General features: G+C 43.0%; 1 protein-coding gene across 7 annotated transcripts in view; it reads right to left on the bottom strand.

Annotated features, from left to right (window-relative positions):
- ets1 (v-ets avian erythroblastosis virus E26 oncogene homolog 1) overlaps nucleotides 1-26,697 on the bottom strand; it is a 37,260-nt gene that overhangs the window by 9,562 nt on the left and 1,001 nt on the right. The window contains exons 2-7 of one of the 7 annotated variants that reach the window (XM_020095251.2): nucleotides 25,985-26,086; nucleotides 21,476-21,623; nucleotides 1,871-1,990; nucleotides 1,073-1,273; nucleotides 708-785; nucleotides 83-328 (exon numbers count right to left, since the gene is read on the bottom strand). In XM_020095251.2, coding sequence (XP_019950810.2) covers nucleotides 83-328; nucleotides 708-785; nucleotides 1,073-1,273; nucleotides 1,871-1,990; nucleotides 21,476-21,623; nucleotides 25,985-26,086 — 895 coding nt within the window. Of the gene's footprint in view, nucleotides 1-82; nucleotides 329-707; nucleotides 786-1,072; nucleotides 1,274-1,870; nucleotides 1,991-12,361; nucleotides 12,509-13,265; nucleotides 13,672-21,475; nucleotides 21,624-25,984; nucleotides 26,087-26,697 lie in introns of those variants that run through there. The other 6 variants (XM_020095252.2, XM_069535092.1, XM_069535091.1 and 3 more) reach the window with 6 other exon arrangements.

Here is a 26,697-nt window from a genome sequence, read left to right as displayed (position 1 = left end):
CTGCAATGCTCCTGCAGACTAATCCTATACTTTTTAATACATAATCACAACTACAGTATATTCTCCATATATGACCCCTCACCTCTGCTGAGGCGTCCCACACACATGTTGTCGGGGGACACCACCTCCTGCTTGACAGAGAAGTAGTCCCCCTGCAGCGGGTTGAGGGGCGTGTCCCGCAGGATGACAGCAGGGTATTCACTCTCATACTTGAGCGTCAGCAGTTCCTCCGAGCTGATGGGATGAAGCGTCTGGTAGGACTCTGTGATGAAGCCGGGCTCTGAGTATTCAGAAGGAGGGACACACTGAGCATGCTCAACACCGTAGCCTGAAGACACAAAGGACGACGAGCGAAGAGAAGCACAGAGAGAAAGCGAGGAGCAAAAAAAGGGATGAAAAGTCATTGTCCCTCTTGTCCTGAACTCCTGCCCCAAATGCTTAATGTGGGAATAGTCCACAACGTAAAACAAGCTGAGAGCATAAGAAGAACCTTATACATTTTAGGTAACATTATTGATTAGACCTTGCATCAGCAAAACTTAAAGTGAGGCCATATCATGAGATCCAAATCCATTTTTATACCACGCTAAACACTAAATCTTCTCTCATCCGCAACATTTAACCTCTTTGCATTATGCACATTCATATTTGAGTGTATCTCAAGCCGTTATGCCGAGTGATTAACAATGAGTGTGAGGAGTACTTACTGACAAAGTAGTCTGAGGTATAACGGGATTCCTGGAAGTTGGAGGTCAATCCATTGATGGGATAATGCTTTGTATCCTCTTCATGAAAAATAGATAAAGAGCGTCAGTGACCTCCTCATTGATTTCATGTATCATGTAACTGCATCCAGCGTTATAATTAAAAATTAATGACCTGATTTAAACTGCATCTTCCTGTTTTGGCTTCTGTATAGCAAACACTGACAGAGTCCATATATATATATATATATATATATATATATAAATATATATATGAATTAGAAACTCTTTCAGCCTCTAGCCTCTTTTAAAAATATCCTATAATGCACAAAAATATCAAACTTGTCTTCAGCTTAATGCAGCCTTACCTTTTTGAAGCATTTCTAAATGTTCCCAAAGGATGTCACCCACAAAGTCAGGTGCTAAGTCCAGGAAGCGCTCCTTCCCCATCGCACACAGGCTGGCTCCATTCATGCAGAATTTCTCAAAGTCAACGTTCTTCAGGCTGAACTCGTTCACGGTCCATGTTAACCACTCAGCCACGTGGTTTTCTGTCCACAGTCTGGGATCTGAACAGGAACAAAATTTGCAATGGTTACATGCAATGATTTTTCTTCTTTTTTTGTTTTAGTGACCCATGCAAGTATATAGATACATAGATAGATAGATGTTTCTGGTTGAAGAACATAAACTGCAGCACATCACTGTATTAAGTTTTGTTTTCACTGTGAGAAAATCAACCTTTGGTTTTGCTTCCAAAGTTCACACTACCTCTGTGGTAAATATATGTAACTACTGCAAAACCATAGATTGCAGATATAGCACAATTACATAGACAGATATTGAAAGAACTGCTGTTTCCAAACAGCGTGAAGATAAACATGTTATTTTTTCTGTGCATCTCTGTGTTAAATTTTTTTGAATTTTGCAGTCAGTCTGTCAGTCTGCCTGGACTGATTTGAATGTGATGCCATTGTCTCCCTCTTTTCAGTGAGAGACACTGTCACTGAGTGATCTAAAGCAGGCTTTGACATGAAGGACTCATTCATGCCTGGCGTGTGACATGTTGAGGTGGATTTGATGGCTCCTGCTTTACTAACATTTCATCTCCCTAATGCAAATGTCAACACCTGACTAATGAGAATAGAGGCAGCTTAGAGTCTTACCTTTGGGAATACCCAGCCGCTGCTGTTCCTTTGTAAAGCCACTGAAGGTGGCCTTCAGAGCCTGGGACATCATCTCTTTACTTCCTGGTGTCAGCAGGGGGACATCTCCGCACTCTGGATCTGCCAATCACAAAATTAAATGGAAAAATGATATGATTTTTGATTATGATATTATTCTGAGTAATAACAATATCAATTTAATTCGGGATTTCAATTATTAACCTGCTAAAATTGTACCCTGCTTTAACTATTATTGACAACCCAAGCTAATACAATGCAGCCTGTGTTATATTCCATGCCAATAAAGCTCACTGAATGGATAATGTAATTGAGGCAAAAAGAGGGTGGGAAAAAGAGACTAGTGAATGTGGTTAGGTTAGCTATTTACACACACACACACACACACAGTCAACAATGTTGCATCTGACCGTGATCAACAACATGGCTCAACAATTACCTCCCTTCCAGACAGACGCTGTCTCCATATCAGAGACAATCTATTTAAACAAGAGCTGTCACTATGTCAGATCTCATCAGTTGAAGACATTGAGGTAACACTGCATGTGATCTATTTATGCAGGCAACACCTGTGCATGTTTCAGTAGCCTAAGAAAGCAGACAGTGAAAATCAGTGCAGACTATAAAGAGTGTTTGGTGCAGTGGGGCAGTTCTCATGCAACAGCTTTCCAACAGTTCTTTCTTTTATACTAAATGTCTGCAGTTTGTGGGATTTCACACAAGGTCCCGAGGTATATCCCACTCATGTGGCATTAAAATAAACACACAAGTATATTATCAAATACTACAAACACTGATCCCTCTCTTACCCACAAACCCTGGGTGGGAGAGCAGCGCCTGGTGCCCATCAGTGACACCATGACCCCCACTAGCCCTCCAACAAAGTTGCCCCTGCACAGTGGGCCGACTGTCACCAGACCAAGCATGGGGTCAAACATTCTGAGAGGTCAGGGGTCGAGGGATGAGGTGATGATGTCACTTTAGCTGCCGGCGGGGGGCTAGTAGGGATGGGGGGTGGGCTGTCTCGAGGGTCCCAGGGACACACTGGGCTTACTGTTCTCTGCTCACAGCCAGTAGGCACCCAATGGGGAACAGAGCTCCCTTTGATGGCTTTAAACAGAGCCTGATGACTCGCGCTCATCTAATTAGATTGACCAGAAGTGTGGGACGAGGGGGCACAACAAGGGAGATGATGAGAGGAGAAGGGGAAAGACCCTCGGGATACTAACACTAGAATAGACTGCTAAAAACTAACTGGGTCAAGACTCAAGAAATGACTTGTAAATAGACACAAAAAGGCCTTACACAGTTCCAATTAACCAGCATGTCTTTATCATTTAATCCGCAAAAGCATGCACACTTTTTGCTTTTACACAACAAAAGCCTACATACAGTGTATCATGATCCATTTGAGTCTGCAGACACACATGACATAATAGCCATTTCTAAACTGATCAACCTGGGGGATAATGTGCATGAGGCAAAACTTTAACGAGCATGTTGAGTTCTCAGCAAGTTAAGATCTCCACAAAATCAAAGGTTGAATCTGTGTTAGACTTTTTTGTCTTTCTTTTCATCTCATCCTTTTTATCCGTCAATTAAAATAGTTAAAAACCAGATCACAAAATTCTTGCTACCAAACATAGTGAGGAAAATTTGTGTCATTCCTCTCCCAGCAACACAACTCCTCGTCAAACCCAGATGTTCTGCTTGCTGGTGGTTTTATCTGCCAGCAGTGCACTGGCGCAACATACAGTTCATGCTTGTTTTCACCACTCACTGACGTCTCGACCTCGTCTGGAATGCACAGCAGCTGTCCCTCCTTCGCCCATGTAACCATGTCTGTCTGGCTGTTTGTAAAATTAGGTCTTCCAATTTCTTTTTTCTGACTTAGACTCTTTTTCCCTTTATTTTGTCTAAAGAAAAAAACCTTGCTACAGAAGAGAGACAGGAGCTCTTTGCTTCTTCATGTGATTCAGTTAGGCCTGTAATGATACATTGCTCTTTGCAAGACTGGTGAACAAGCAGATAGTTATTAATTCTTATCACAAGTAAAAGCAGAAAGCAGAAGAGCTGAGGGTCAACGCTGTAAGACGCAGACAGCACATCAAAATAAACCGTGCAGTTTCACAGTGAAAATAAGGCCTGAGCGGGTTGTCGCTAAGCAAAAGGTGCCCCTGACAGCAGGGCTGTCGAGGCCTCTACTGAGCTCATTTTTCTTTTAGGTAGTGTTGGTGGTGCAAAAACGTGTATGTTGCAAACGGCTGCAAACTGAGATGGGACTGAGGCTCAGACAGTCTGTGCTTTGATGTGAAGGCAAAGGCCAAATGTGGCAGTTTATTTAAGCTGGATCGAGTGGAGTTTCTTTGCACTTTCGAACCATTTATGCCGCTCCCTCCCCATCGCTTTTATCAACCCAGCCCCAGCTTAGACTTGCCCACACAGACTTGAACCCTCTTTAGCACTAAATCCTCCATCAAAGACACTCGGCACCATCTTGCATGAGAACTACCATTAGGCATTCGAAAGAGAGAAATATGGGAACCATGATTATAGAGCAATTTAAAATGTGAACTGCAATTTGTGTAATTTCTTTTGTTTTTATTTTGAATTACTTTTTAGTTTAAAATGAGTTTGAAGTGGTATTTTTGTTGACGACCTTAAAGCAATTTAAAGCACAATAAATGTCTACTAAGTTTAGATTGTAAGGTGACGGGGAAATTATACTTTCACAAGTTTTTTATTGTATATGCATGTGTAAATTGCTTTGTTGTGTTTTTTGAATTTGCACTTTAATCATAAAAATGTGAAGCAGAGGACACAACAAGCAGCAACACTGACAGGAAAACTCAAGACTTAAATGTGCACGGGTAATACAGCAGTCTCCATGGTGAATGACCCATATGAAAGTTATCTGCGGCAGAGCTAATGTACACTGTGCATCCATTAGTAAGAGAGGCAAGCTTGGATCTAGACAATCTCTAGTAAATGATGAAGTCCTGATAGGATTTCTATGCCTGGGAGTCCCATTAGATACAGAATGGTCAGTATGCTCTGAGAGTTAGAGCATCCACAAGTCATCACTTTCCACATTAGACAGTGTGGGTCTGTCCGCAAAATGAGTCCCATCCACTTAGCTCCCGAAATGTGGGAGTGGGTGTAAATCACAGGCTGCATTATAGCATTCACATTTCACTAACAAGACAGAATAAAAAGAGTTTCTACAGTGAAGAGGCTGAAATAAACCCAATTTCTTATAATGAAGAAGAGAGAATTATAAATCCATCTATTCAAGGAATCACTGATGGAGTGAGAGTGATGTTTAGTCTGGATGTAAATGTACAGTAGAGTGTATTGATTGACCACTCCCCTCTTTCCGTGATTTGATTAATGGACAGTCTGCTGAGTGAGACGGCAATACATCTCCCAGGGATTCTTACTGTCAGATTGTGCACATTTCTTGCCAGGCCTTTGTGACCGAGCCCCAACTCAACCATAGACGGAGGTTCTGTTTGGCACCTTTGGCTGTTAAAAACTGATACTCACATAATTACACGCACTAAATTAGTGGTCTTCTTCGCCCTGTGCACCAGAGCGTGCGTGTGAAATTGGGATTTTTGCGTCTGGGTCCAATATGTATGGGGATGAAACAGACAGGGCTGGGCAGGACAAGACTGGGTGAGGGGGGGAGATTGGGTGGGTGAGAGGTGATAATGTAGGCAGGGAGGAAGGAGGGGTGAGGAGGGGGGTGAGTCACCAGTCTGTAATATGAGCCCATCACAGGACAAGAGAATTGGGAGTGGGCAAGGAGAGAGAGAGAGAGAGAGAGAATGAGAGAGACAGAAAGAGAGAGAGAGAGAGAGAGAGATAGATGAATGAATGGGAGGTCTCATAATGCTCCCTCTCTTTTCCTTGTCTCTGGAGTGACATCACAGTGGGATCAGTGCCATCTCCCAGCCTTTGGCGGAGACTCGATTCATTCATAAAGCCTCGACTGCTGCCTCCACTCAGAATGATGCAATGCTACAAGTAGAGCAGGCAACCAGACCCAACAAATAAGGGACAATATACTTTGTATCATGCAATTGAGCTATAAATAGCCCTACAGAGAGGTGGTAGATGAGGTCTAAAAGGCTGGGTTTTTCATGTATACCTTTCTGTAGCAGAGTGTATGGCGGACTTGTTTCAAATAGTCAATTTCCCGTGGCTAAGTTGTCGCTTCCTGTGGGATGTGAGGTGATTAGTGAGTTCAGGTGAGGGCTAAATGTTTCAGATGCACCACTGAGGTTTCATAACCTTCCAGAATATCTCTGCATGCTTACATATCTGCTCTGTCACAGCAAGATGCAGGTCTTGGTTACTTGCCAAGGGCATATAATCAGCTCTTTAAGTCAGACCAGTCCATGCACAGCAGACCAGAGGTGACAGTTGCATCTGAGAGTGCCTTTGATGGGGATCTGTGTCTGGGCCCTTGGTCTGAGAACACGGGGTCATAAACCCAACCAACATGAAGGGGGCCCATTCAACGCCACTGGGTGATAAAGTGGTGGCTGAGGGTTGCAGTGGAGCAAGAGGAGGAGGACAGGGTGGCAGTCTGGCTTTGAGAGGGCTGCTTGTTCAGCCAGCTGCCCCGCTGTTTAGATTTCCATCTCAATGCCAAGGACCAGGAATAGATGTGTAGGCCTGGGTCAAGCCAGGCCTATCTGATGAAGCCTGACCAGACCTTGACCCAAGTCGGCTCCAAACAGAACAGTATTAACCTAAAGAAATACCACACACATACCAGGACCCTCCCAACATCACTGACAACAGTGCTCTAACACTAGTTTTATTCTTTACCACTGGGTTCTGGCTGTCCCTGTGAAGCACAAACCTGAGGTAATGTAAAGCAGCTGTACAACTGCTGACATCGTATTTGGTCATTAAATTTGAGTTGTCCAGAATGATCACTGCCACAGACACACCGGCTACTGACACAGACAATAAGTGAGACTAATACCCCATTGCTGCCTTGCTGCCTTTTTCCTTCCACTGCCTCCATCTCTGAAATCATATTAGCTTATGATGTGAAAGTGCATTAACTCTACTGTTTATGCCAAAGTCTCAGCGCTCGATGTGACAGTTTAAAATGATCCCTCATCATTGCCAACAGACACTTAACATATTTTTGCTAGAAGCGAGATAAACATTCTAGTCTTTCCAGAAGAATAAGGGTAAAAAGGATAAGGCAGGATTTGGCTCCTTGTTGCTTATTTAACTGTGTCCAAGTTTTGTCGCAGCTATGATCTTAAACAGTGTGAAACAGACTGGGTTCTACATATAAATGTTGAGCAACAGTAATACATTCCTCAGAAAAAAACATTGCACAACCTCTGGATTCTCCAATACTGTAAAAAAATTTCAAAAGATAAATCTGCGCTAAAGCACTACACAAACACACTGACGAATCTCACTCAACTTGAAGGTTTTCCATGACCTCCATATATGTTAAATATTTATAATAAAAGCACTTCTTAGTCCAACGGATTTGACTGTCTTTTTTTGAATCCGTCAGTGCTACACATAGTACGAGAAAAGTGAACGGACATGCGAGCGCTGTACTTGTGTGAGTGCAGGTGGTGCTAGTGTAGCTATATCCCGGCTAGCTGCCCTCCCAGGCTCCATCCCTGTTGTAAACAGAAAGGGGATGCTCTGGGGGAACTGTTTAGGCATTAAACCAAACACACGACATATCTGACAAACAGTTTACTCTCTGTGTTGCATTTTTTCCAGAAAACATGGTGCCTGCCATATTTTTAGTCCAAACTGATACATTCCACAACCAGGTTGCTGATATAAGTGTGAATTACGTGGGACAGTGCACAGCCACACATTCGCACACATCCACTGGACCGTTTGCCCCTCGACCATCGTCCTTTCTTGCAATATGTACGCGTGCATGCGTCTTAAAATGGCTGGATGCAATTATGCATCAAACATACAATATATAAGAGCGTGTTGCTTGTTTGGAGGCAAACTAAAGACGGCAGCTGGATACTTGACAAATAAATTCCCTACCAGACCACATTGTTTTCATGTTGCGTGCTTTACATTCCACCTCTGTTTTACAATCGCTAATGTGCTTCACACTGCTTTCTTGTTTTCCACTAATGTGACCAAAAAATGACTTGCGGTGTAAGTGGCAAAATGGTCTCAGCTCAAAGGGACTCCTTGCCCTTCTATTTTAAGCTCAGTGTAGGCTCTACTGCCAACAGGGGCAAAAAACTTCAAATATCTGACTACATGTCTCTTCCTTTATCTTATTCAAGAAAAGTTATTTTCCATGGTAGGTGAAATGTATCAGATCAGGCTGACCATGCTGATTAAAAGATTTGAACCATGACTTGATAACAAGTCACAACTGCAATAAAAGATAGAAATACTTTCCAAAACATGCACGTCTTTGTGGTTTGTAAACTCTGCTTACCTTCTCTTTTTAATCTCCCTATTTCTCTCTCTCTCTCTCTTGCCTACACACACTCATATAAGCAAGCAGGAACAGGCTGTGACTCATTCCATCGAAGAATGACTGGACTTGAGAGAATATCATGCTAATTCGTTTGACAATGTGTCTGGTCATGATGAAAGCAATGACCATGTCTTGTAAAATTCCTGCCGGATGACTCAGTTACCTTCTAAATATGCACACCAACCATCGCAACTTTTAGATAGCAAACAGACCATCTCTAATGAGGATTTAGGTGAAGCCAAACAATAATTTACCACAAACACAACCACATTTCTCTAAGAGAAAACTAACAGAGTCAAATTTTCATTGTGTTCTGAACATGAAGCTGAAGGCAACTAATGTTAATATGTAGAAAATGCTGATACTAGGGACATCACAGTAGACAGACAAAGCTAAGGAATCCAGCTGCTTTTACTACATTTTCAACAGCAGCCAAAAACTTACAGTCCTTTCCCTCAAGATCCTCTGCTAGAACCCATGTGCCTCTGATTTGACTGGATCACCAATGTGTCATGATTACCACAGGGTCACACCTACACAACAGAGCCTGCCACCCACACAAACGCACCCTTCTTTACCATCCTATGCTTCAACAGACCAAACAATGAGTATGAATCTGATGTTGTGTGTCTGATACACATAAAATCTGTGGCTGTGTCCCATTTGTTGGTCTGATTACAAAACCAGCACGCAATACTGACAAAAACAGGTGGTGTGCAGCAAACAAAAGAGAAAACAAGTGAAGAAAATCTGGAACATAAACTGAACAAAATGACTGACATGGTCTCATTGTGGACGACTGAAACATCCATGGTAAAACAAACCTGGTGCCTTTCAGAACAGTGGACAGATTATCAAAACAGGTCAAACTTGCACAGTTTCCATTCCACAATAGGAAACACTGGTCCTAAATGTAGATCCATATGACTGAAACAGCAACACAGCATGAGTACAAAAAAGTTATAAAGCACTCAGGGCTATGCTGAGATGCGTGGGCTGTTGTGGAGCCATTTTGGGGCAGAGGCAGGCCAGTTAGGGTTCACAGTCAGACTGGTAATGTAGGGAGAGGAGAGGCCTGCGGTAGACGAAACCAGTAAGCAAACCAAGCAGACGTGCAGTCGGACAGCCAGTAGTGGCATGTGGTGAAGCAGGCGTCTAGTGCCATGACTCAGAGATTACAAGCAAGGAATGACTGGGGATGGGACAAAGTGCACTCACTAGGAACGCACTCTACACCACATCAAGGTGACTTGATAGAAACTCATGTGGCCAGCAGAAATACATGGAAACAGGGGGAGAAAGGGAAAGGAGGGGGAGGAATACTGGGCGAGGAACTGTGTGAGTGGGTGGGTGAATGATTGAAAAGAGTTGTCTGTTACAAAAAAGTTTCTTAATGCTTTATTCTCTTGGCCAAGGAACATATTTTCCTTTGTTTTGGTTGTTGTTTTTTTGTGGAATGTGAGTACAATGAGAAGCTAGAAGATAGATTGCTGGGATTGGCATTGTGATCATTTTGATCTCTAATTATTTTTTTAGAATAGCTAGGAATATTTACTACCATCATATTGACTACACCTTAGAAGATCTGACTCTCTATGTCCCTTAAACACGCCCTCTTTCTCACCATATGCTTGCTATTTGGCAGACTACTGTACCTGGTGCTAACATGCCTCACTGTATGAGTAAGCTTTATAAGAAAAGATTAGGGTGTGTATCCACGCAGTATAATGGTTTTATATTTATATGGTCAACAAAGCAGATAACAAAAAGAACAATGAATGACACACTGGCTGAATGGAGGAATACCTATCTGATGTAACATAGTGGCATCACTAAGCAGGGCAAGAAAGAAAGAAAGACAAGGTCATTGTGGAAACTAACAGACATCCAATTCACTAGTATCCACCCAGTCAATTGACCACTCTGACCATCACAGGGAGGCCCATTGATCAAGCTGGTATCTGTTGCGCCCTCATAAACACAGTCTGGTAAAACTCTAAACTGGAACATATGCATTATGCACTGAACACCGGACTGATTAATCAAGTTTTGATTTGGCAAAGCATTACTCTCAGTTTGACACCCCATGAAAAACTGACCTGTTTGCTCTCTTTGGCCCGATTCATTGACAGACCACATCAAGAGAAGCCCGGATCACCCAAACAGTGTTTGCACAGCTGCCAGCCAGCCACGCACACTCAAACATTGACATATATACCCTGCACTACTGGAGGAGTGCTGACACAAACACAGCATAGCAAAAACCTGATGCTTGTAACTCCCTCTGTTCTGGCATAAGCTACCACTCTTAACACTGTACCAACAAGGGAGGCACCTTGGGAGAGACAACCAGTGAAGCCTCTATAGTTATCATTTGTATGGTATGGCCTGTATGTGTAGGGTATGTGGCGGGTGTGGAACACAATGCCTGATAAGGGCTCTCAGCAGAAGCATCAGGCATGCCAGTTATAACAAACAGCAGCATTTTGATCAGATAAAAAGTGAGCCTCCCACGAAAGCTCCTCCTATGCCTGCGTGCATGCCACCCAGCAGGGCATGCCCTCCAAGCATTCCTGTCAGTCACTGAAGCCTGATCTGAGGAACATAGAAGGAAATTCAAAGAGACGACTCACTCAATCTGACAAATACATAAACTGAAAATCATTGACAGCTCTCTCTGGGTTTAAATCTATACTGAACCACAGAGTAGCGATAGCTGAATATACTATAACGTGCAATAAGAACCTCAATAATACAAAAGTAGAAGAAAGACTCCTTTCTCATTGTGTGCCTGCAATGTCAAAATCCAACCCCTCCCGTTAAGTACCAATGTCCCCTATCTTTAAAATGTGTCTCTGTAGAGATGGCGGTTTTGTTATGGCTACACAATGCTTTCAATAATAAGCTACCATGTACTGGATCACACTGAAGTGAGTGTGCTGTGTCAGGAATTGACTGCTACAATTTTAAATAGAGCAGTAAAAGCCTCCTGGGCTGGAACATGAGAAGAATGGTTGCACCTCTGACCCTGGCAGTGTGTGAGTGTTTTAAAGGGAATTACCTCTGCTGTAGAAAAGGAGAACAGGCTTCAGGTAAGATGACACTGACTGCACTTGTGTCTCAAAAGAAAACAAACAATATAGTAAGGTGGGCTAGAGACCACTTATGGCTGTTAGTGGTGTATGTATGTATGTGTGTATGTATGTTAAGCATGTGGTTACAGGTGTTGGGGAAAAAAAAGTCTAGTTCCTACAATTCCCTTGATCTGTGCTGTGACGAGCTGAGCCATCATGTCCACTGAGAGGTAGGTTACTTTCACCATCCAACAAATGAACAAATGTGTTCTGGCTCTGTATCAGATGCTTATCTTTGTCAGTAAGTTGTGAGCTAATAGCTCATATTGTATTGAATGCACGCAGTGCAAATGGTTATCAATATTGTGTCTTATGGCAAATAGCCTTGGACTTTGGTAGTACATTTATCTTCTGAGCATAGTAATACCAAGGAGTGAACGTAAAAGCATGCTTGTGAGTAAGAAAGGTGGATAAAAGATGTGTTTGTGAACTCCTCCTTGGCAGCCTCAACTTGACCCGATTGCACCCAAGTGAGCGTGAGCAGGAGCAGGCATTGCGAAATGGTTTTGCAAGATGGCACTACACTTTGGCAACTGAACTGCAGCTGTCAGTACCTTCTATGTGCATTTGTGAGATGTGTATATGAGAATCTCTGCTCTGCAGCTATTGACAGTAAGGAGAAGGTTGTTAATGTGGTGAGTCACAGTCCCTTAGTGGGTCAACACGAGCATTTAGTATCAAATTTCAATGATGCGTGCAGTTTGACACTTTACTAACAAAGTCAAATGCAAATCATCCAAACATGCCACCATGTGTAACATTTGTCTGTGTACAAAAAAAAGACAAGTGAAACCACAAAAGTTTTTAAAGCTCAACACAAACAAAGCTCACAGTTGCGGGCTTCCCTGTCTGTGCCCTGGACTACCCCTGGAGCAAGCCAAGTCTTCCAGGCAGCAGGGTCAGAGAGGCAAGCCTCAGCACTGCAGATTCATCACCTCAGTCTGTCTCTCCTCCCCTCTGGAAAGCCAGTTTCAAACACTAAGGAGGAGGAGGGGGAGGCAGAGAAGAAAGGAGAGAGGGAGGCAGAGGAGGCAGTGAGCAATACTGTTTGACTTCCATGCCGGCTACATGGGCAGAATACCCTGGCCCTCCAAGTATGACACTCAATATATGGGTCAGAGATGGGTGCTCAGATGGCGATGGATCCCCAGTGAGATCAAAGCAGGATGAAAGGGAGAGGGATAAGCACTTAGACAGCAAACCTACAAAGCGTTCCTCGCCAGGGTTAGCACCTAACTTACACGAAGACACATTAATCTGATCATGTAATCAATATCAATAAGCGTGCAGTGTTTCAGAGTTTATCAGCCAAATGAAAGAATATGAATCACAGGACCATGAATTAAACTGGTTGCTGTGTTGTCATTAAGACTTCTGTGATGAATGAAAATTTAAAAACTGGAGTCTGATAACTTTTTCACACACGCAGCATCATACGGTGAATTGCAAAAGCAGACCCGCTTGGAGCCTGATTCATTCAATAATAATGAGAAACACACACGCACATAAATAGCCTATTGCATGACTGGAGAGCCTCTGGCGTGCATTTCTCCTCAAGTGTTGCGTGTTGTTCGATGTTGAGCAACCGACAGCGTCTTCTCACCCCTGACACATCAGGACGTTGTGTCCCGCTCAGTATCCTCCGAGGGTTGACGCGCGGATCAACTCGGTTACCGGGATCAACCCATCAGCAGTACAGTCTCACGTTAACTGTCAGAAGACTTGTGTCACTCACCGTCCATTTTCTCAGCCTTGATGATGGTGAGCGTCGGTTTCATATCGACAGCCGCCGTCATGATCATCGGATCAGCGCCGCGTCCCTCTCTGTTTATTCTAACAGCCCCACACACTATAAATAAAGAGTGGGGCTCTTCTTGTCCCGGTGGTGCCCCGCTCCTTCTTTCTTTTCTCTCTCTCTCTTCTTGTCCCCTCACACTATGAGCCGCTTCAGTTTCTTACACTTCAGATCTCTCTCTCCGGTACATGTAGACACACACACACACACGCCGCACTACACACACACTCCCTCTTTTCCTCGTTCTTTCTAACTCACTCACTCACTCACACGCTCGCTCGCTGCTTCCTCCCTCTCCACGGCTGATGGGCGTTGCGTTGCAGGGAGCCGACGACAGCTGAAGGGGGCGGTGTTTGGAGAGGGGTGGTATAGAGGGTGGTGGGTGTTGGGGGGGGGTTGATTCACAATTCAATTACGATGCCCCCCCCACATCATCAGCACTTACCCCACCCTTCTACACTCACACACACATACTACCCCCCCCCCCCCGCGCCTCTGTGAGAAACCTACTTGGCCCGAGACCCCTTCACGTCATCAGGAGTTTACATGTTCCCGCAAATTACTCGACTTTTTTCTTTTTTTTTTTTCACAGGGTTGGAAATCACTGGAGATGTAAGAGCTGCTGAAGTCAGAGAGAGAGAGAGAGAGAGAGAGAGAGAGAGAGATGTAGTAATGCTTCCCCACAGTTACTGTGAGGGGGTATAGGCTGTCTACTCAGGGTGGGTTTAAATATCGATACAGCAATATATTGTCGCTCAGACTCATGAGATACCAATATGCAGGCACTGAATGTCGATATTTAATTATTTTGTTTTATATATGTATATAGTTTGGACTTTTGCCAGTTTATAGTTATTTTACATTGGAATGATGGCACGTGTGGACATTGACAAATCATGGTGTGTGGAAAAGACGCACTGACACTTTATGGTGTTTTTTTGAACATTGTTTTATCAGTTTGTGTGAAGCTGACACCAAATTGCAGTGAATAAATACACAAATCCTGCACTTTACCTCTTTAAGAGCATTTTGTATTGTTTAGTTAGATAGATAACACGATATTCCGCATAATAAGTATCCCAGAATCACTTAATCGAGATAGTATCGTTGTTGTGGGCAATGTATTGTGTATCGTATTGTGAGTTACCCTGAGATTCCTAACCCCTACTATCTACTATCCAAAGAAGATGAATTAAAATAGTTTGTTAAAGGAATGTCTCGAGCATATACTGTAGAGTAGAGATATGGCTGCCATATAAGACACACTTATTCCCTATAGGAAAATTATAAGAACAGTGTCTGAGAACAATAGGTCTTTTGGAGATGGTTTTAGATTTTAAAAATTGCTGAGGACAAAAAAGATTAGATTTAGGAAGAAGAAGAACCACTAACTAAAAGCTGAACTAAGAGTCTGGACTGTCAGTGTCCTATATTCTACAAGTCCAGGCTTCCTCATAACTTGTAACTCACCCTCATAAACACCTCAGAGTATTTCCTGCTCACCTTGTGCTGATCAATAAAAAACAGCCATGTCCTTTCGTGTCTTTAAACAGCTCCATCAGGTATTAGAGTAAATCTTGAAAATAACAGTATTACCTGTAAAATCATCCCCGTGTAGATATAATGTATTTTATCCTTTTCGAGTTTAGAGGGTAACAAGGCTATAATAGCCATTTGGGGATGTTGTTCATTAAGCTTTCATATACCACATTAAAAAGATTGCTTTGTTCTGTTCTTCAGCAAAACATTGCCTAGAACAAGTCAATCAAACTCGGTCTCACCAAACCTCAATGAAAATCTAGTTAAAATAAGGCATTGTGCCTGTTCTAAACCTCACGTTGCTTTATTATATTCTCCGAGTTTTGTCCTTTCAAATCTTAAAATAATCAGGAACAATGACCATGCCTTACTGGAAATTGAATCAATAGTTTGTTCTGTCACTGGGAAAAGGAAGACAAAGACAAGAGAATGACTGGGCATTTTAGACACAGTACGGCTCCGGTCTGAGCAAACTGCTGCCATTAGGGAACACCTCCCAGGGCAGCAGAAACAGAAATAAAAGATTATAACAGTAAATCTCACACTGTTCCACTAGAACTAAATTACTTTTTTAAAAACAGCAAGAAAATCAGGTTGCAGCAAGGATAAGTTGTTTGGACTCAGGTTAACAAAAATGCATCCTTTCTTTTGTTCATTGTCCATACATCCAACCTCATCATAAGCAACCTTATTAGAGTGAGTCAATATGATACTGCGTGTACTGTACTCGTGTATTTCTAAATGGGATGATCTGGATGGAGGCCGGGGAGCCAGGGATATTGATCACACATGGATTTTTAGACCGGTGGTACTTCACTGGCTCCATTAGCAGCCCTGTATCAGGTTTCATTGGCCTGATAGGAGCCTCGTCTGGGAAGAGCGCTGGTGGGTTCTGCGGTGAGAGGAGCTGCCTCACCAGGGGCAAAGTAGTGGGGGGTGATGGAAGAGAAGAATAAGAGGAGGGGGGGCAGTACCTCTCACGTCTCCTCAGTCAGTCAGTCTCTCACACTCTCTGACTGGACCTCTTTGTTTTCTGTTAATGAACTCCCTCATATCTGTTCTTAAAAGGACGACCCGCGTCCCTTTGTGCCTCAGGGCGGCCATTAGAGGTTTAATGGTGTTGCTGACTAATATCTGGTCTGGCGTCACTGTAACATGTTTCAATTTTGTTCTCTTCTTCCCTTCGTCACTTCTTCACACAGATTTTTTTCAGCATTATCAGAAACTATTCAGCAGTGTTTTCATGAATTAATGTTCAGAATGCAGAATAGGTCAATTGAAATTGTAAAAACAAGTCCCATAAACAGGCAGCAACAAAGTAACCACAAAAAAAGTGTTGTTGCTTTAAATTCCTGCTGCTGGGAAACATCTGAATACATTTCTGGTTCTCAGCTATTTTTTCTTGGAGCAGTGACAATCTCATTTGCCCTTAGACAGCCTTGTGTGACCCTGAAGACAAATACGATTTTATGAACAGCAGACTGACAGGGCGAAAACAGTTTCCATAAAAATCTAACACAACACGCTGAGTTTATCTATATGGAGATCTGTGTGTATCAGCTGCTTTTGTCAAAGTTTTGCAAACCCCAAAAAAGAACTATTGTTGTAAAAAATTGCACCATTTCCTTCTGAGACAGATGGATTGTTAATGTCTCACTCTCATACAACGACCAAGAAACCTGGAGTATGAACCAGTTTGCTTGAAGACACGTGTCCCAGATCAAACAAGTTTTGGTTTCACTGTCTCTTTTCTTCACCTGGCAAATGCTGTTGCCATGGTTTTGACAGTTAGCTGGCTTCACTCATTTGCGTCGCAGTCTTCCACCCCAAGCTAAAGCAGCTCTCTCTCTCTCTCTGCTCACCGAGCTCTCCTGCCTGCTGCCTGTCTCTCGCTGGCACATCTGTGCTGTGTGCCTGTCTATAATCCTCAGATGTAACCGCTGCACCTGCTACTTTTCACAGAGTTAACTGAAAGGTTATTCGATTTAGAGCAATCCATTCAGCTGTCAAAAGATATTTGTCTTTGGTCTTGGTGCCCTCGCAACAAGCCGCAAGAGTTTTGGTTGCTTGGAGTATTTGAGTATTTTAATTTTTAGCTCTACTTTTTTTCACATTTACAAAAAAGCAATACAATATAAATTTGTCAAAGTGTCAAACATCCCAGATAATGGATGTGGCCTGACAGGTTTCATATGTTGAGTGAATGGACAGCATTTAGCATGTAATCAATCAGTCACTCATTTAAAGGCACTCAAGCAGACACACAGATGGGTTACGGACACACACACACACACACACACACACACACACACACACACACAGAGAGAGAGCCAGAGAGCAGACAGTGAAACAGTAAAACAGTGGGGTCCTTGTGGCCTCTGTCTAGTAGCTCAGTCTCAGCTCTATCTGTGGTGGATGCTGTCTGAAGGTGCCACAGGCTGGATGCACTCCTGCTGAGATCAGAGGACTAGCTGGGACCGAAGCGGTGTACCCTCGGCATGTGTGTGTGTTAATGTACTGTGCTTCTGTACATCTCTCTCTCTCTTGTGCCTGTGCCTTACATTCCAAAGTCTCTTCTGAGAGTATGTGCGTGTATGAGTGTGTGCGTCTGTGCACGCGCTACTAAGTAGCAGGGCCTCCCTGAACAAGGCTCAGCTCTTTTCTGAACAATTAGCTCCGCTAAAAAGGACATCTCTTCCTCCATTAGCGGCACCACGTGCCCCCCATCACTCCATTGTGCAGATAATTCAATTATCCCCACCCCCCCTCATGGTCTCTTTGCCTCCCAATCCTCCCTCTCCTCGTCTTGCCCTCCCTCCCCTCTGTTACCACCACACTTTGAGATAATGCTCCGCTCATCCTCTCTCAGCTGAAGGGAAAATACATCGCTCTGTGGTTTTCATTTGTTTCTCACTGAATAAATGTAAGTCTGGAAAGACAATGCTCTGCCTGTGAAAACACGGTTGCTGCCTGTTGTATTTTGTAAATGTTATATAAACGCTATTCATATTGAGGGACTATATGGAAGAATTTAACTTAACTGTTATAGAATAGATTTTATATGACTGGGAATGCCTAAAATGAGGCACAGTAAGAGTCAGCCTTACTATTAGCAGTGTACACTCATTGTAGTTAACAGTCTGTGAATATTACTAAGCCCACGATATAATCATTAAAACAATGGGAGGTCTCTCTTAGGATTCATTAAAGCACCACCTTTCCTGATGAGCTGTAATCTGTTGCATCATCCCCCGTCAGTGATTGCATTTGTTTCAGAACTGTTTGTTCTCCAACTGAAGGGGTTTGTAATTAGTCACCATGCTTTCAAGAGGAACTAACTACACTCATACTTCCTAGGAATCAAACTTATAGTACGTATAGCCCTGGTAAAGGGATCTTTAAAAAAATCTTTAAAATCCTAACAGGAAGAAATGGGGTCATTCCTAAAGCCAGTAGTGAGGGAAAAATACTGAGAAGTTTCATAAGGTCAGAAGTATTTATTTGGGAAAATACTCAAATAAATGTCCTATGAAAACAACAAAATCTGAATTTCTTTTTGCTCAATAAAGCAGTAATTTGAGCTGTGGGACAGAAATTCCAGAGGGACTCTACTGTAAACTGATTCCACAGCAACCACTTCTCAGACATATCACGTTAACTCATTCAAATCCTTTTAAATGTATTTTTTAAAAACAACAAATGTACAAAAAACACAAATTTACACCTCTGCTCTTTCTTCTGTTTATTGACCAACACCTCTTGTCTCAGAACTATCAACACACCCTACAGTTCAAATCTCAGCCCATGGCAGCAGTGCAGCCCATTCCTCCGCACTTGTCTGTCGCTTTTCCGTGTTTCCACTCTTGGACTCTTGTTTTATTGTTGGAGGGGGGAAGTGTGCGCCGGCCTGATTAGCATCACTGTTTCCTTCTTTCCCATAACCCCCCAGACCCCCGCAGGCTGCCTGTTTACTTTTAGAAATAAAAAATGGGCCTGCGCCCGTGAGGACGTGCCCCTCATCAGAGGCGAACCCCCCCACCTCTCTGTAAGACTCAGATCCTCCTCCCCTCCCCTCCTCTCCTCCCATCAACGCCAGTGCGAGCCCTGTGACTTATCCCTCTCCTTATCCGTCCTCTCTCCTCAAACTGTATTCCGCCCACTCTCCTTCGCTTTCCACCCGTTCCCCTCCTCTTCCAACTGTCCAGCTGTCAAATCACATCAAATAAAACACAGGCCAATGGTCCCCGAGTGCCAGATCACAGCTGCGTCTGTGTGTACTGAATGGGAGTGAATGTTTAAATGTACAGTGAACCCACGAGTGCCTGGGAGTGCGTGTATGTGTAAGTGTGTGTGTGCCCGCTTTACTGAATGGGAGGATGCTGTAATACAATACACACCACCAATACACACCAGAGTACAGGGTGTGAATTTAATGAATGAATGTGTGGAGTGTGCATCACTGCAGGATGTTGGTGGAGTGTGTGTGTGTGATATCTGTGCCTGGATTTCAATGAGATCACACAGAAATACACACTAACTCCTTTTTTTTTCACTCACACACACACACATAGAGAATTTTCACAATGGGAGTTTACAACAGCGCCTGCGGTGTGAGTGTTGGATAGCAACGAGTGGAGCCGGGTTAGTGTAAACATCACCATGGCATGGTTGTTGTCAGGAAGCAGTGTGTGTGACATTGGGCTCTGGGCCAAACATGCGATGGTCCTTTAACATCGAACATCCCCGCCTCACATCTGCTCCGTGCTCTTTCTTTCCCCACGTTTTACCAAGAGTTCGGCTGTAAAAACCTATGTAATGTAATTACTTTAAAACAAAATATATGATCCCATGTATCCAGCACACTGGATTTAGCTTGTGACATTGTTAAGAATGGTGTCAATGTTGGACTTACCTGCTGTGCTTTTGAAACTTATTTAGTGAGGGCTGATTTATCTGGGTAGAATTACAATTTCAAGCTAGTTTCACTGAAAACTTTAAGTGAATCTAGCAGAATTAACTTAAAAGCGGGCCTTATACATACTGTAGGCCAACTGGTGAGGTCATTATATTCTATTAAATCCCAGAAAATCTTCATTTGATGGCCAGAGATTAAATAAAACCTTAATTTGCAGTTAATGAGCCAAAACGAATTGTTTAAAACTGCTGCAACTTCAATGGTTAAGCATTAATGGTATGCACATGTCACTTCAAAGCAGAGATTTTCAAAGTGCCAAATCTCTTGGATGCCTAGATTAATAGTTGTTTTATTTTTTCCACTCACAAATTGAATTTAAATCAAATTCCAAGAGCAAAACACAAGACTGTGTACTCTGTGAGAGAAATGAGTCAAAGCAACGGCTGCATGGTGCAGAGACTGTGTCAGAGGTGACTGAGCCGCATTTGAGGTTAGTAAAGACTCATAACGCCATATGCAGCCCAAAATCGTCATATACAAAAGCTAAATGACTCTAACCACATCTCCAGGTGGCTCAAACGCTCCTCGACCTGTGGTCTGTGCTGTGTTGGATTTAGAAGGATGAGAAAAAAAAAGAAGGTCAACGCTCGGTCATTTTTTTCCACTCAGCAATGTTTATGTCAACGGTTTAGCATTGGGAGCAATGAAGAGAGGGCTCCGAAAGGAGTGTGTCTCTGGCAACAAACATAAGTAAATCCCATCAAATCTCCCTCTCATTCACACACACTCAAACACACATGCACACTCAGTCCCCTCCACCTCTCCAGGGACCAAACCAGAGGCTTGGGAAAAAGATGGCCGCCCTTTGCCCCCCTGTCTTGCCCCCTGCATCCAGCTCAGGGAGGTGACGGAAGGAAGCTTGTGCCCCTGCAGCACCCCTACCCAACTCCCGTGGCGTGCATCCCAGTCCACCAGCATCAATCACTTTTGAGGACGAGAGGAGGCCAGAGTCAAGCACAGTGAACTGGAAGGAATGTTCCAGTTTAAAATAAAACTAATTAAAAAAAACAAAAGAAAAATAGAGAATCAGAATTGGAAGCAGAAACATGCAGGGTATTTGATTGTCCCCAGAAGTACAGAGGACACAGAGGGAAAAAAGAGAACAAGAGGAGGTATCTGGTAAAGGCATTGCCCTCTGGGTCAGCATCACCAACATCCCTCATGCAGCAGACACAAAACAACAGGCCAAGTTGAGAGACTGTGTGTGTGTGTGTGTGTGTGTGTGTGTGTGTGTGTGTGTGTGTGTGTGTGTGTGTGTGTGTGTGTGTGTGTGTTCTGTTCTAGAAAACTAGATTAGGGAGTTTAAATGCGTGTGTCAAGATTGCAGACATGAATGTCACATGAGTGTGACTGACCATTTCAAAGTCTCTTGTTTGCTCTAGGCTGTTAAATCCACAATGACTGATTGACTATTACATTTTTATCATCATGCATTGGAGCATGTAGGTGTGCAACATGATCAAAAAGGGCCAAGGACTTTAACGGAGGTAGTTGTAATAGTAACAAGTAAAATTATTTACTATTTATTCTTATGTTGTCAAGTTATGGATCCTGATCAAATTTCAACCAACAAATAGACTCTTCTTCTAAAATTGTCGAAAGGTTTGAGGTGGGGCTAGGTGTGTCAGTCTCTTACCTGTTGGGAACACCTCGTGTCCGTTGGGCACCTCCTGCAGGGGGATGTCCTGGGGGTAAAGGGGCTGCGATGGGTAGTACTGCTGCTGAGGGTGAACTACGCCTGGTAGATGGGTCTGAGGGCCGATTGCCACCCCGCCACTCTGCCTCTGGAGACAAACAGCACACATTATAGTTCAGCCAAACTGAACAGAGAGGCATGGGATAGATGCATGTTGTTTATGTCACACAGCTGATTAATTTCTGTATCATGAATGTAATTCAGGCAATAACATTTCAAAGCCTTGAGTTCCAAGAGGAAAATCACATTGGGACTTTTCTAACAAGGTTGCAACTTACCAGAGTTGTATTGTTCTCAAAATAATGTGAGATTGTGACAATTATTTTTAGCCATGAAATATATTTGTTAACTACTTAAAAAAAACTTTATTTCTGTACCTCAGGGTGTAGTGACAGTTTAGGCCCAAAACAGCTGATCAAACTAACGACTGGCTTTGGCCGACAGTGCAACCTTGGATTTTTTTTTCATTGCTTTCCTTTACAGATAACTCATGCGGCTAAATTTGACTCATTTAGTTTATCTTTGCTGTGTTGTTTTATCCTGCTTATCTCTGAGCTGTTCACGTAAGAGGTTACACTGTGGGGGGAAGTCTGGAGTCAGCACTTGACAGGGGGAGCCAGAGTAGATATGAAATTCCATGTGGATACAAGAGATAGTAAGGAGGGGGGGGGGGGATAGCCACTTGGCCATTTATAGCATGTCAAAACCTTCATTTGACAACAAACAAAAAGCTCAATAGATATTGTTGGATGTTTCATTTTGAAACTGATGTGAACGGCAGATTGACCTTTTTCTCACAGGCCTGCGCCTAACTAAACATAATGTGCTCTTTTTAACTTTCTGTCACATATTGTGGACGGGTGGGACATGGCCCAAGGAAGAACCCATTGACCTGTTGTAGCAGATCTGAATAAATGCGCTGATCCAGGAATTTTTTATCACCCTCTTTGCTGCGAGAGCACAAAGGTCGCTTTCAGAAGCAACAGATTCTGAGCAACTAATACACAGACTAAAGAGTGAAAGACAAGGTTTCGCATGAGAGAAAGAGAGAGAGAGAGAGAGCTGCATTGCATGCTACTTGCAGGTATGCGTACAACTGCAGCTGAAACTATGAGGTCTGACTGTTTGCATGGTCGGTAGAAACTTTGTGGTAGGGGCACCTGATCGCTCAAGCAAGCATGCAGCAAACAGCGTTGCAAATAGAGCGGCACGCAGATATGCCAGGCAGCATCACAGCATAACACCAAGTAAGAGATCTCTTATGTTATTATGAGAAGTGTAAAATATTTTGTTGGTTCTTTATTGAACTATGGTGTGACAAATTAGACTAAAGCAGTCTAGATAATTAATGGCATTAGCCTTGATGGAGGTATACACTTTCAGAGAGCCCTTCTAGTTTTGATTGTGGGTTTTTTTTTTTTTTAAGTTAATAGGAAATCTAAAAAGAATAGTTTAAAACAGCAGTGACAATTCAATTTTGACTTTTTATCACATCAAGGTAGTACAAGAGCAATGCCATATTTATTCTTGCCAATGTAGCCTCCACACAGTCACATTAGCCCGTCATTTGTTACATGTCATGTGAGTTACTGACAAGCTAGCTGACGGAGTGACTGTCGATCTGATAACCAGCCCCTGTTTGAGCACAGAAGCATTTATCAGTACCCGGCCATGAAGCTTTATGGATGGCTAAGATGACCAGATCAGGATCAGGTCAGTTTACGAGGCTCTTTGGATCTTTGCATGGGACACTGCCACCTCCTATCAGGGCCAATCAGCAAGGCATGGAAGGAGCCACATGGATGATTTATGGAATAAACAGTTAGGCTGATATAGATAACAGCAGAGATAACATCGACACTATGATATTCTTTGATCTGCTCAAATGTAGAGTAATGTTAAATGCATAGGTTAGTATGTAATTGAGAAAAAAAAGACAGTTTTCAGTTGCATCTAAGTTCAAATACGCAACATGAATCATTTGTTTTGTTCAAGTGCTAAAGAGAAAAAAGCCAAACGTCTGCATCTCGAGGTAATATTGTTCATATACAAGGATTAATGTATTACAAGCCACTTATTTGTGAGACAATGAATTAATGGCCCATTTTGAACGATGATCAAACCGTGGTAAGACATAAAGAAAGCACCAAGAAATTGATACAGTACATTACATTAAAATGGGAGAAGGCCAGCAGGCACTGAGATCTGAGGCATCAATTCTCACTCCTCCTGTGAAAAGATCTGACTGATTCAAGAAGGGACTGGGCCACAGAGCATGTCTACTGTCTATATAAACTATAAATAGGTTAGTGTATTTGATGTTGTGACTCCAACCCAAATCGTTTTTAGCCTACATTAAGATTTGAACATTACGTATTTAAATTTCAAGGACCTGACAGTTTAATCCACAAAATAGGTGCAATAGCATATATAGAAAGGAGCAGGGTTTTTGAATCACTCAATGTATTTTGCAATATTGGAACACAAAAAAGCACAAGTGAAAAAAACGGAAATTCCAAATGTATTAAAGACCCATTTTAATTTGATACTGTCAAGTTTCATATTAATACACATTCATCTGTTGTGACTATGACGGTGTATTAAGATGCACGATGCATCTCCACTTCTTCCCAAATCAAAATATCACAGATATGAGTGCTGCTGTCTTGCGTATTTGGAGCCAGAGTCTGCATCATATCAGGGAATGGAGCCGAGGCATTTAGTTACCGTTGTTACACGAGTTTTAACCGATTCACTCTCAGCTTTAAATCATGATCTTTCACCTCAGTTTTATAGCCACAAAAAAAAATTATGTGATAAGAACCACCTAAAATGACTGAACCATCTTTAAGAAAAATGATTTACCGTGTTCTTTGACTTTTTGTTTAGTCCATGTCCCATTCACTAACATAGAGGAGGCAGGATAAATAACCTGCAATCAGCCAATCATCAAGTGGCAATCGAAATCCTTTGGCTTCACTTTTGAGGAGCACTCAAGTCATCTATCTTTATACACAGTTACAGGTGTTCAGTCCATCAGCCCCCTGGTGGTTCAAAGAGGTAACTGGGCAGTAAATTAAATGTCCCCCCCAGTTATTTTCCTGCAACGCAATGACAAATGTACCTTTTAAAAGCCCTGCACCTTAAATCACTATCATTTGCGATAATGTGATCTTTAGTAAGCCTGCTATCAATCCCTCAATATAATGAGTTACTTTTTTATGGATGCAAAAATGACATATATGTGAGCATTTCTATGTGTCAGTGATGACGCAGAAGGACTATGATTCAGAGGGCTGATTGCATGTCATTCCACACCAAAGCTACATGAGGAGAAGTGCTCTGCTGTTATGTTACATGTGTGAGGAAGTCTCACTCTGTTCTATAATTTCTCTCCATAAAAATTATGATAACCTTTGAAGCGAGTTGGCTTCTGGTTTTATTCTCCACAGGTGCAGGGAGCTAAGAAACCCGAGGTGCTCTCTATGTACTGACACAGGCTAAATTGTAAACATAAAAATATAAAACACACCAGGCCCTCTGCTTTTTTGCTGATAATTCATGTAAATAGAGCTACCGAGGTGACCCAGGTTCACCTTTTTGACCAAGTCTGTCGTGGTATACGATAGTCCCAATTTCAAAGGCAAGCCCCACCACCTGAGCCAATTAGGAACCTGGGAGCCGTATCCTTCTATGTTGTCTATCAGGCCAGGGAGGGGTTGCCATTTGCATATAACCTCAGTCTCTTATCCTAATATGCTGGCGCTCTGCATACAAATGGAGGCATTTATTTTCCCGCTCCTTGGCCTTCACCCTTCAAATGTTCTCCTGACAGGAATCCCAATGTTCCCGGCTACCACCGCCTCTGACTCTGTGTTCTGCTCTCTCATTTGGAAAGCATTTAGAGCCTTGGTGTTCCTGCAAACAGACTGCTGCAAAGCACTGTGAGGGCGGCTTAGCTGAGAAAAATGTTATTCAGTAGTTATGGTCTGACTCCGATTTGATTGGTTAGTGGCGAGGTTGGAGGCCTGCAGGTCTCAATATTTACAATACTCGCTAAAGAGAAGTGCATTTTGGCGTTGGCCGGTTGTGCAACAGCGGGGGGTGGGGGGGGGGTGGAGTTCACAAGGGTGATTTCGCAGCCTTGTAGAAAGTTGTCTTGTTCAACAGCTCTGTTTCCTAACTTTTGATGAAATCACAAAGAACACCGTGTACAGAGAGAGACACCACAAGTCAGCAGGAAAAATGTGAAGAGATAGCGTGTGCTTCCGTGAGGTTAAGGAACTAGGAATCCGTACGAGCACAGCGCTCTTATATGATCCTGCACACATTCCTGCACTGTCATGTGCCTACACAAGTATACGCTCATTCCCTCACACTCCTGCCCAGCTGTGTGGTAGGTAGCTGAGGCAGCCTTAACACTGAGGTAATTTACGAGCAGGGTCTTACCATTGCGCCCAGACGGTCACAGGGGTGAAGGGCTGGGTAGGAAGAAACTGGATCCATGTAGTAACTCATCACGGACGCCGTGGACAGGAAAAGCAGGGCCTGCTGAAGGGATCAACACGCAAACGGACGAGTCAGGATGGAGCGAACTATCTATCACACGCTGTTTACACTTTGAGTGCAAGTGTGTGGTATATACTACATGTGTGTGTCTGGTGGGGGGTATGTGTATATGTAGGTGCATGAGTGAGGAGAAAGAGAGGGGGACAGTGTGAGAAATTTGAGCTGAGTTTCAGTAACCTGCAACATCAGCTGCAGAGTTTAGACGGGTGCAAACTTCCAGCAAAGTTTTAGAGTTTGTTATTTTCTTGTAATTTAAGATTATTTATGTGAAAATTTTCAACTGAAGCAAATCCATCAATCCAAAGGCGTGTCAACCCAACATTTCCATCACTGCTCCCTCACCGTCTCCCTCCCTTCTCCTCATCATGCAAAAAACTGCCTCCTCCTTTCAGCCGCCTCACATCTTCCTCCTACTCCTCCTCCTTCCTCTTCCCCTCATTCCTGCCCTCCTACACACTTTACTTATCACTTAACATTGTTTACTTGAGACAGCGTCAAAAGAGACTGGAAACTGAGCTGAAGGATTACATTAGAGGAGGGATAGTGTATATGGGCAGTGGCAGGTCCCCATCATCCTCTTCCTCACATTCATA

The sequence above is a fragment of the Paralichthys olivaceus genome, chromosome 11 (genome assembly GCF_024713975.1).
Source record: "Paralichthys olivaceus isolate ysfri-2021 chromosome 11, ASM2471397v2, whole genome shotgun sequence".
In the NCBI taxonomy this organism is placed as follows: Eukaryota; Metazoa; Chordata; class Actinopteri; order Pleuronectiformes; family Paralichthyidae; genus Paralichthys; species Paralichthys olivaceus.
Note: the sequence above shows the minus strand (reverse complement) of the source record. Positions and strands in the feature narration are given on the sequence as shown.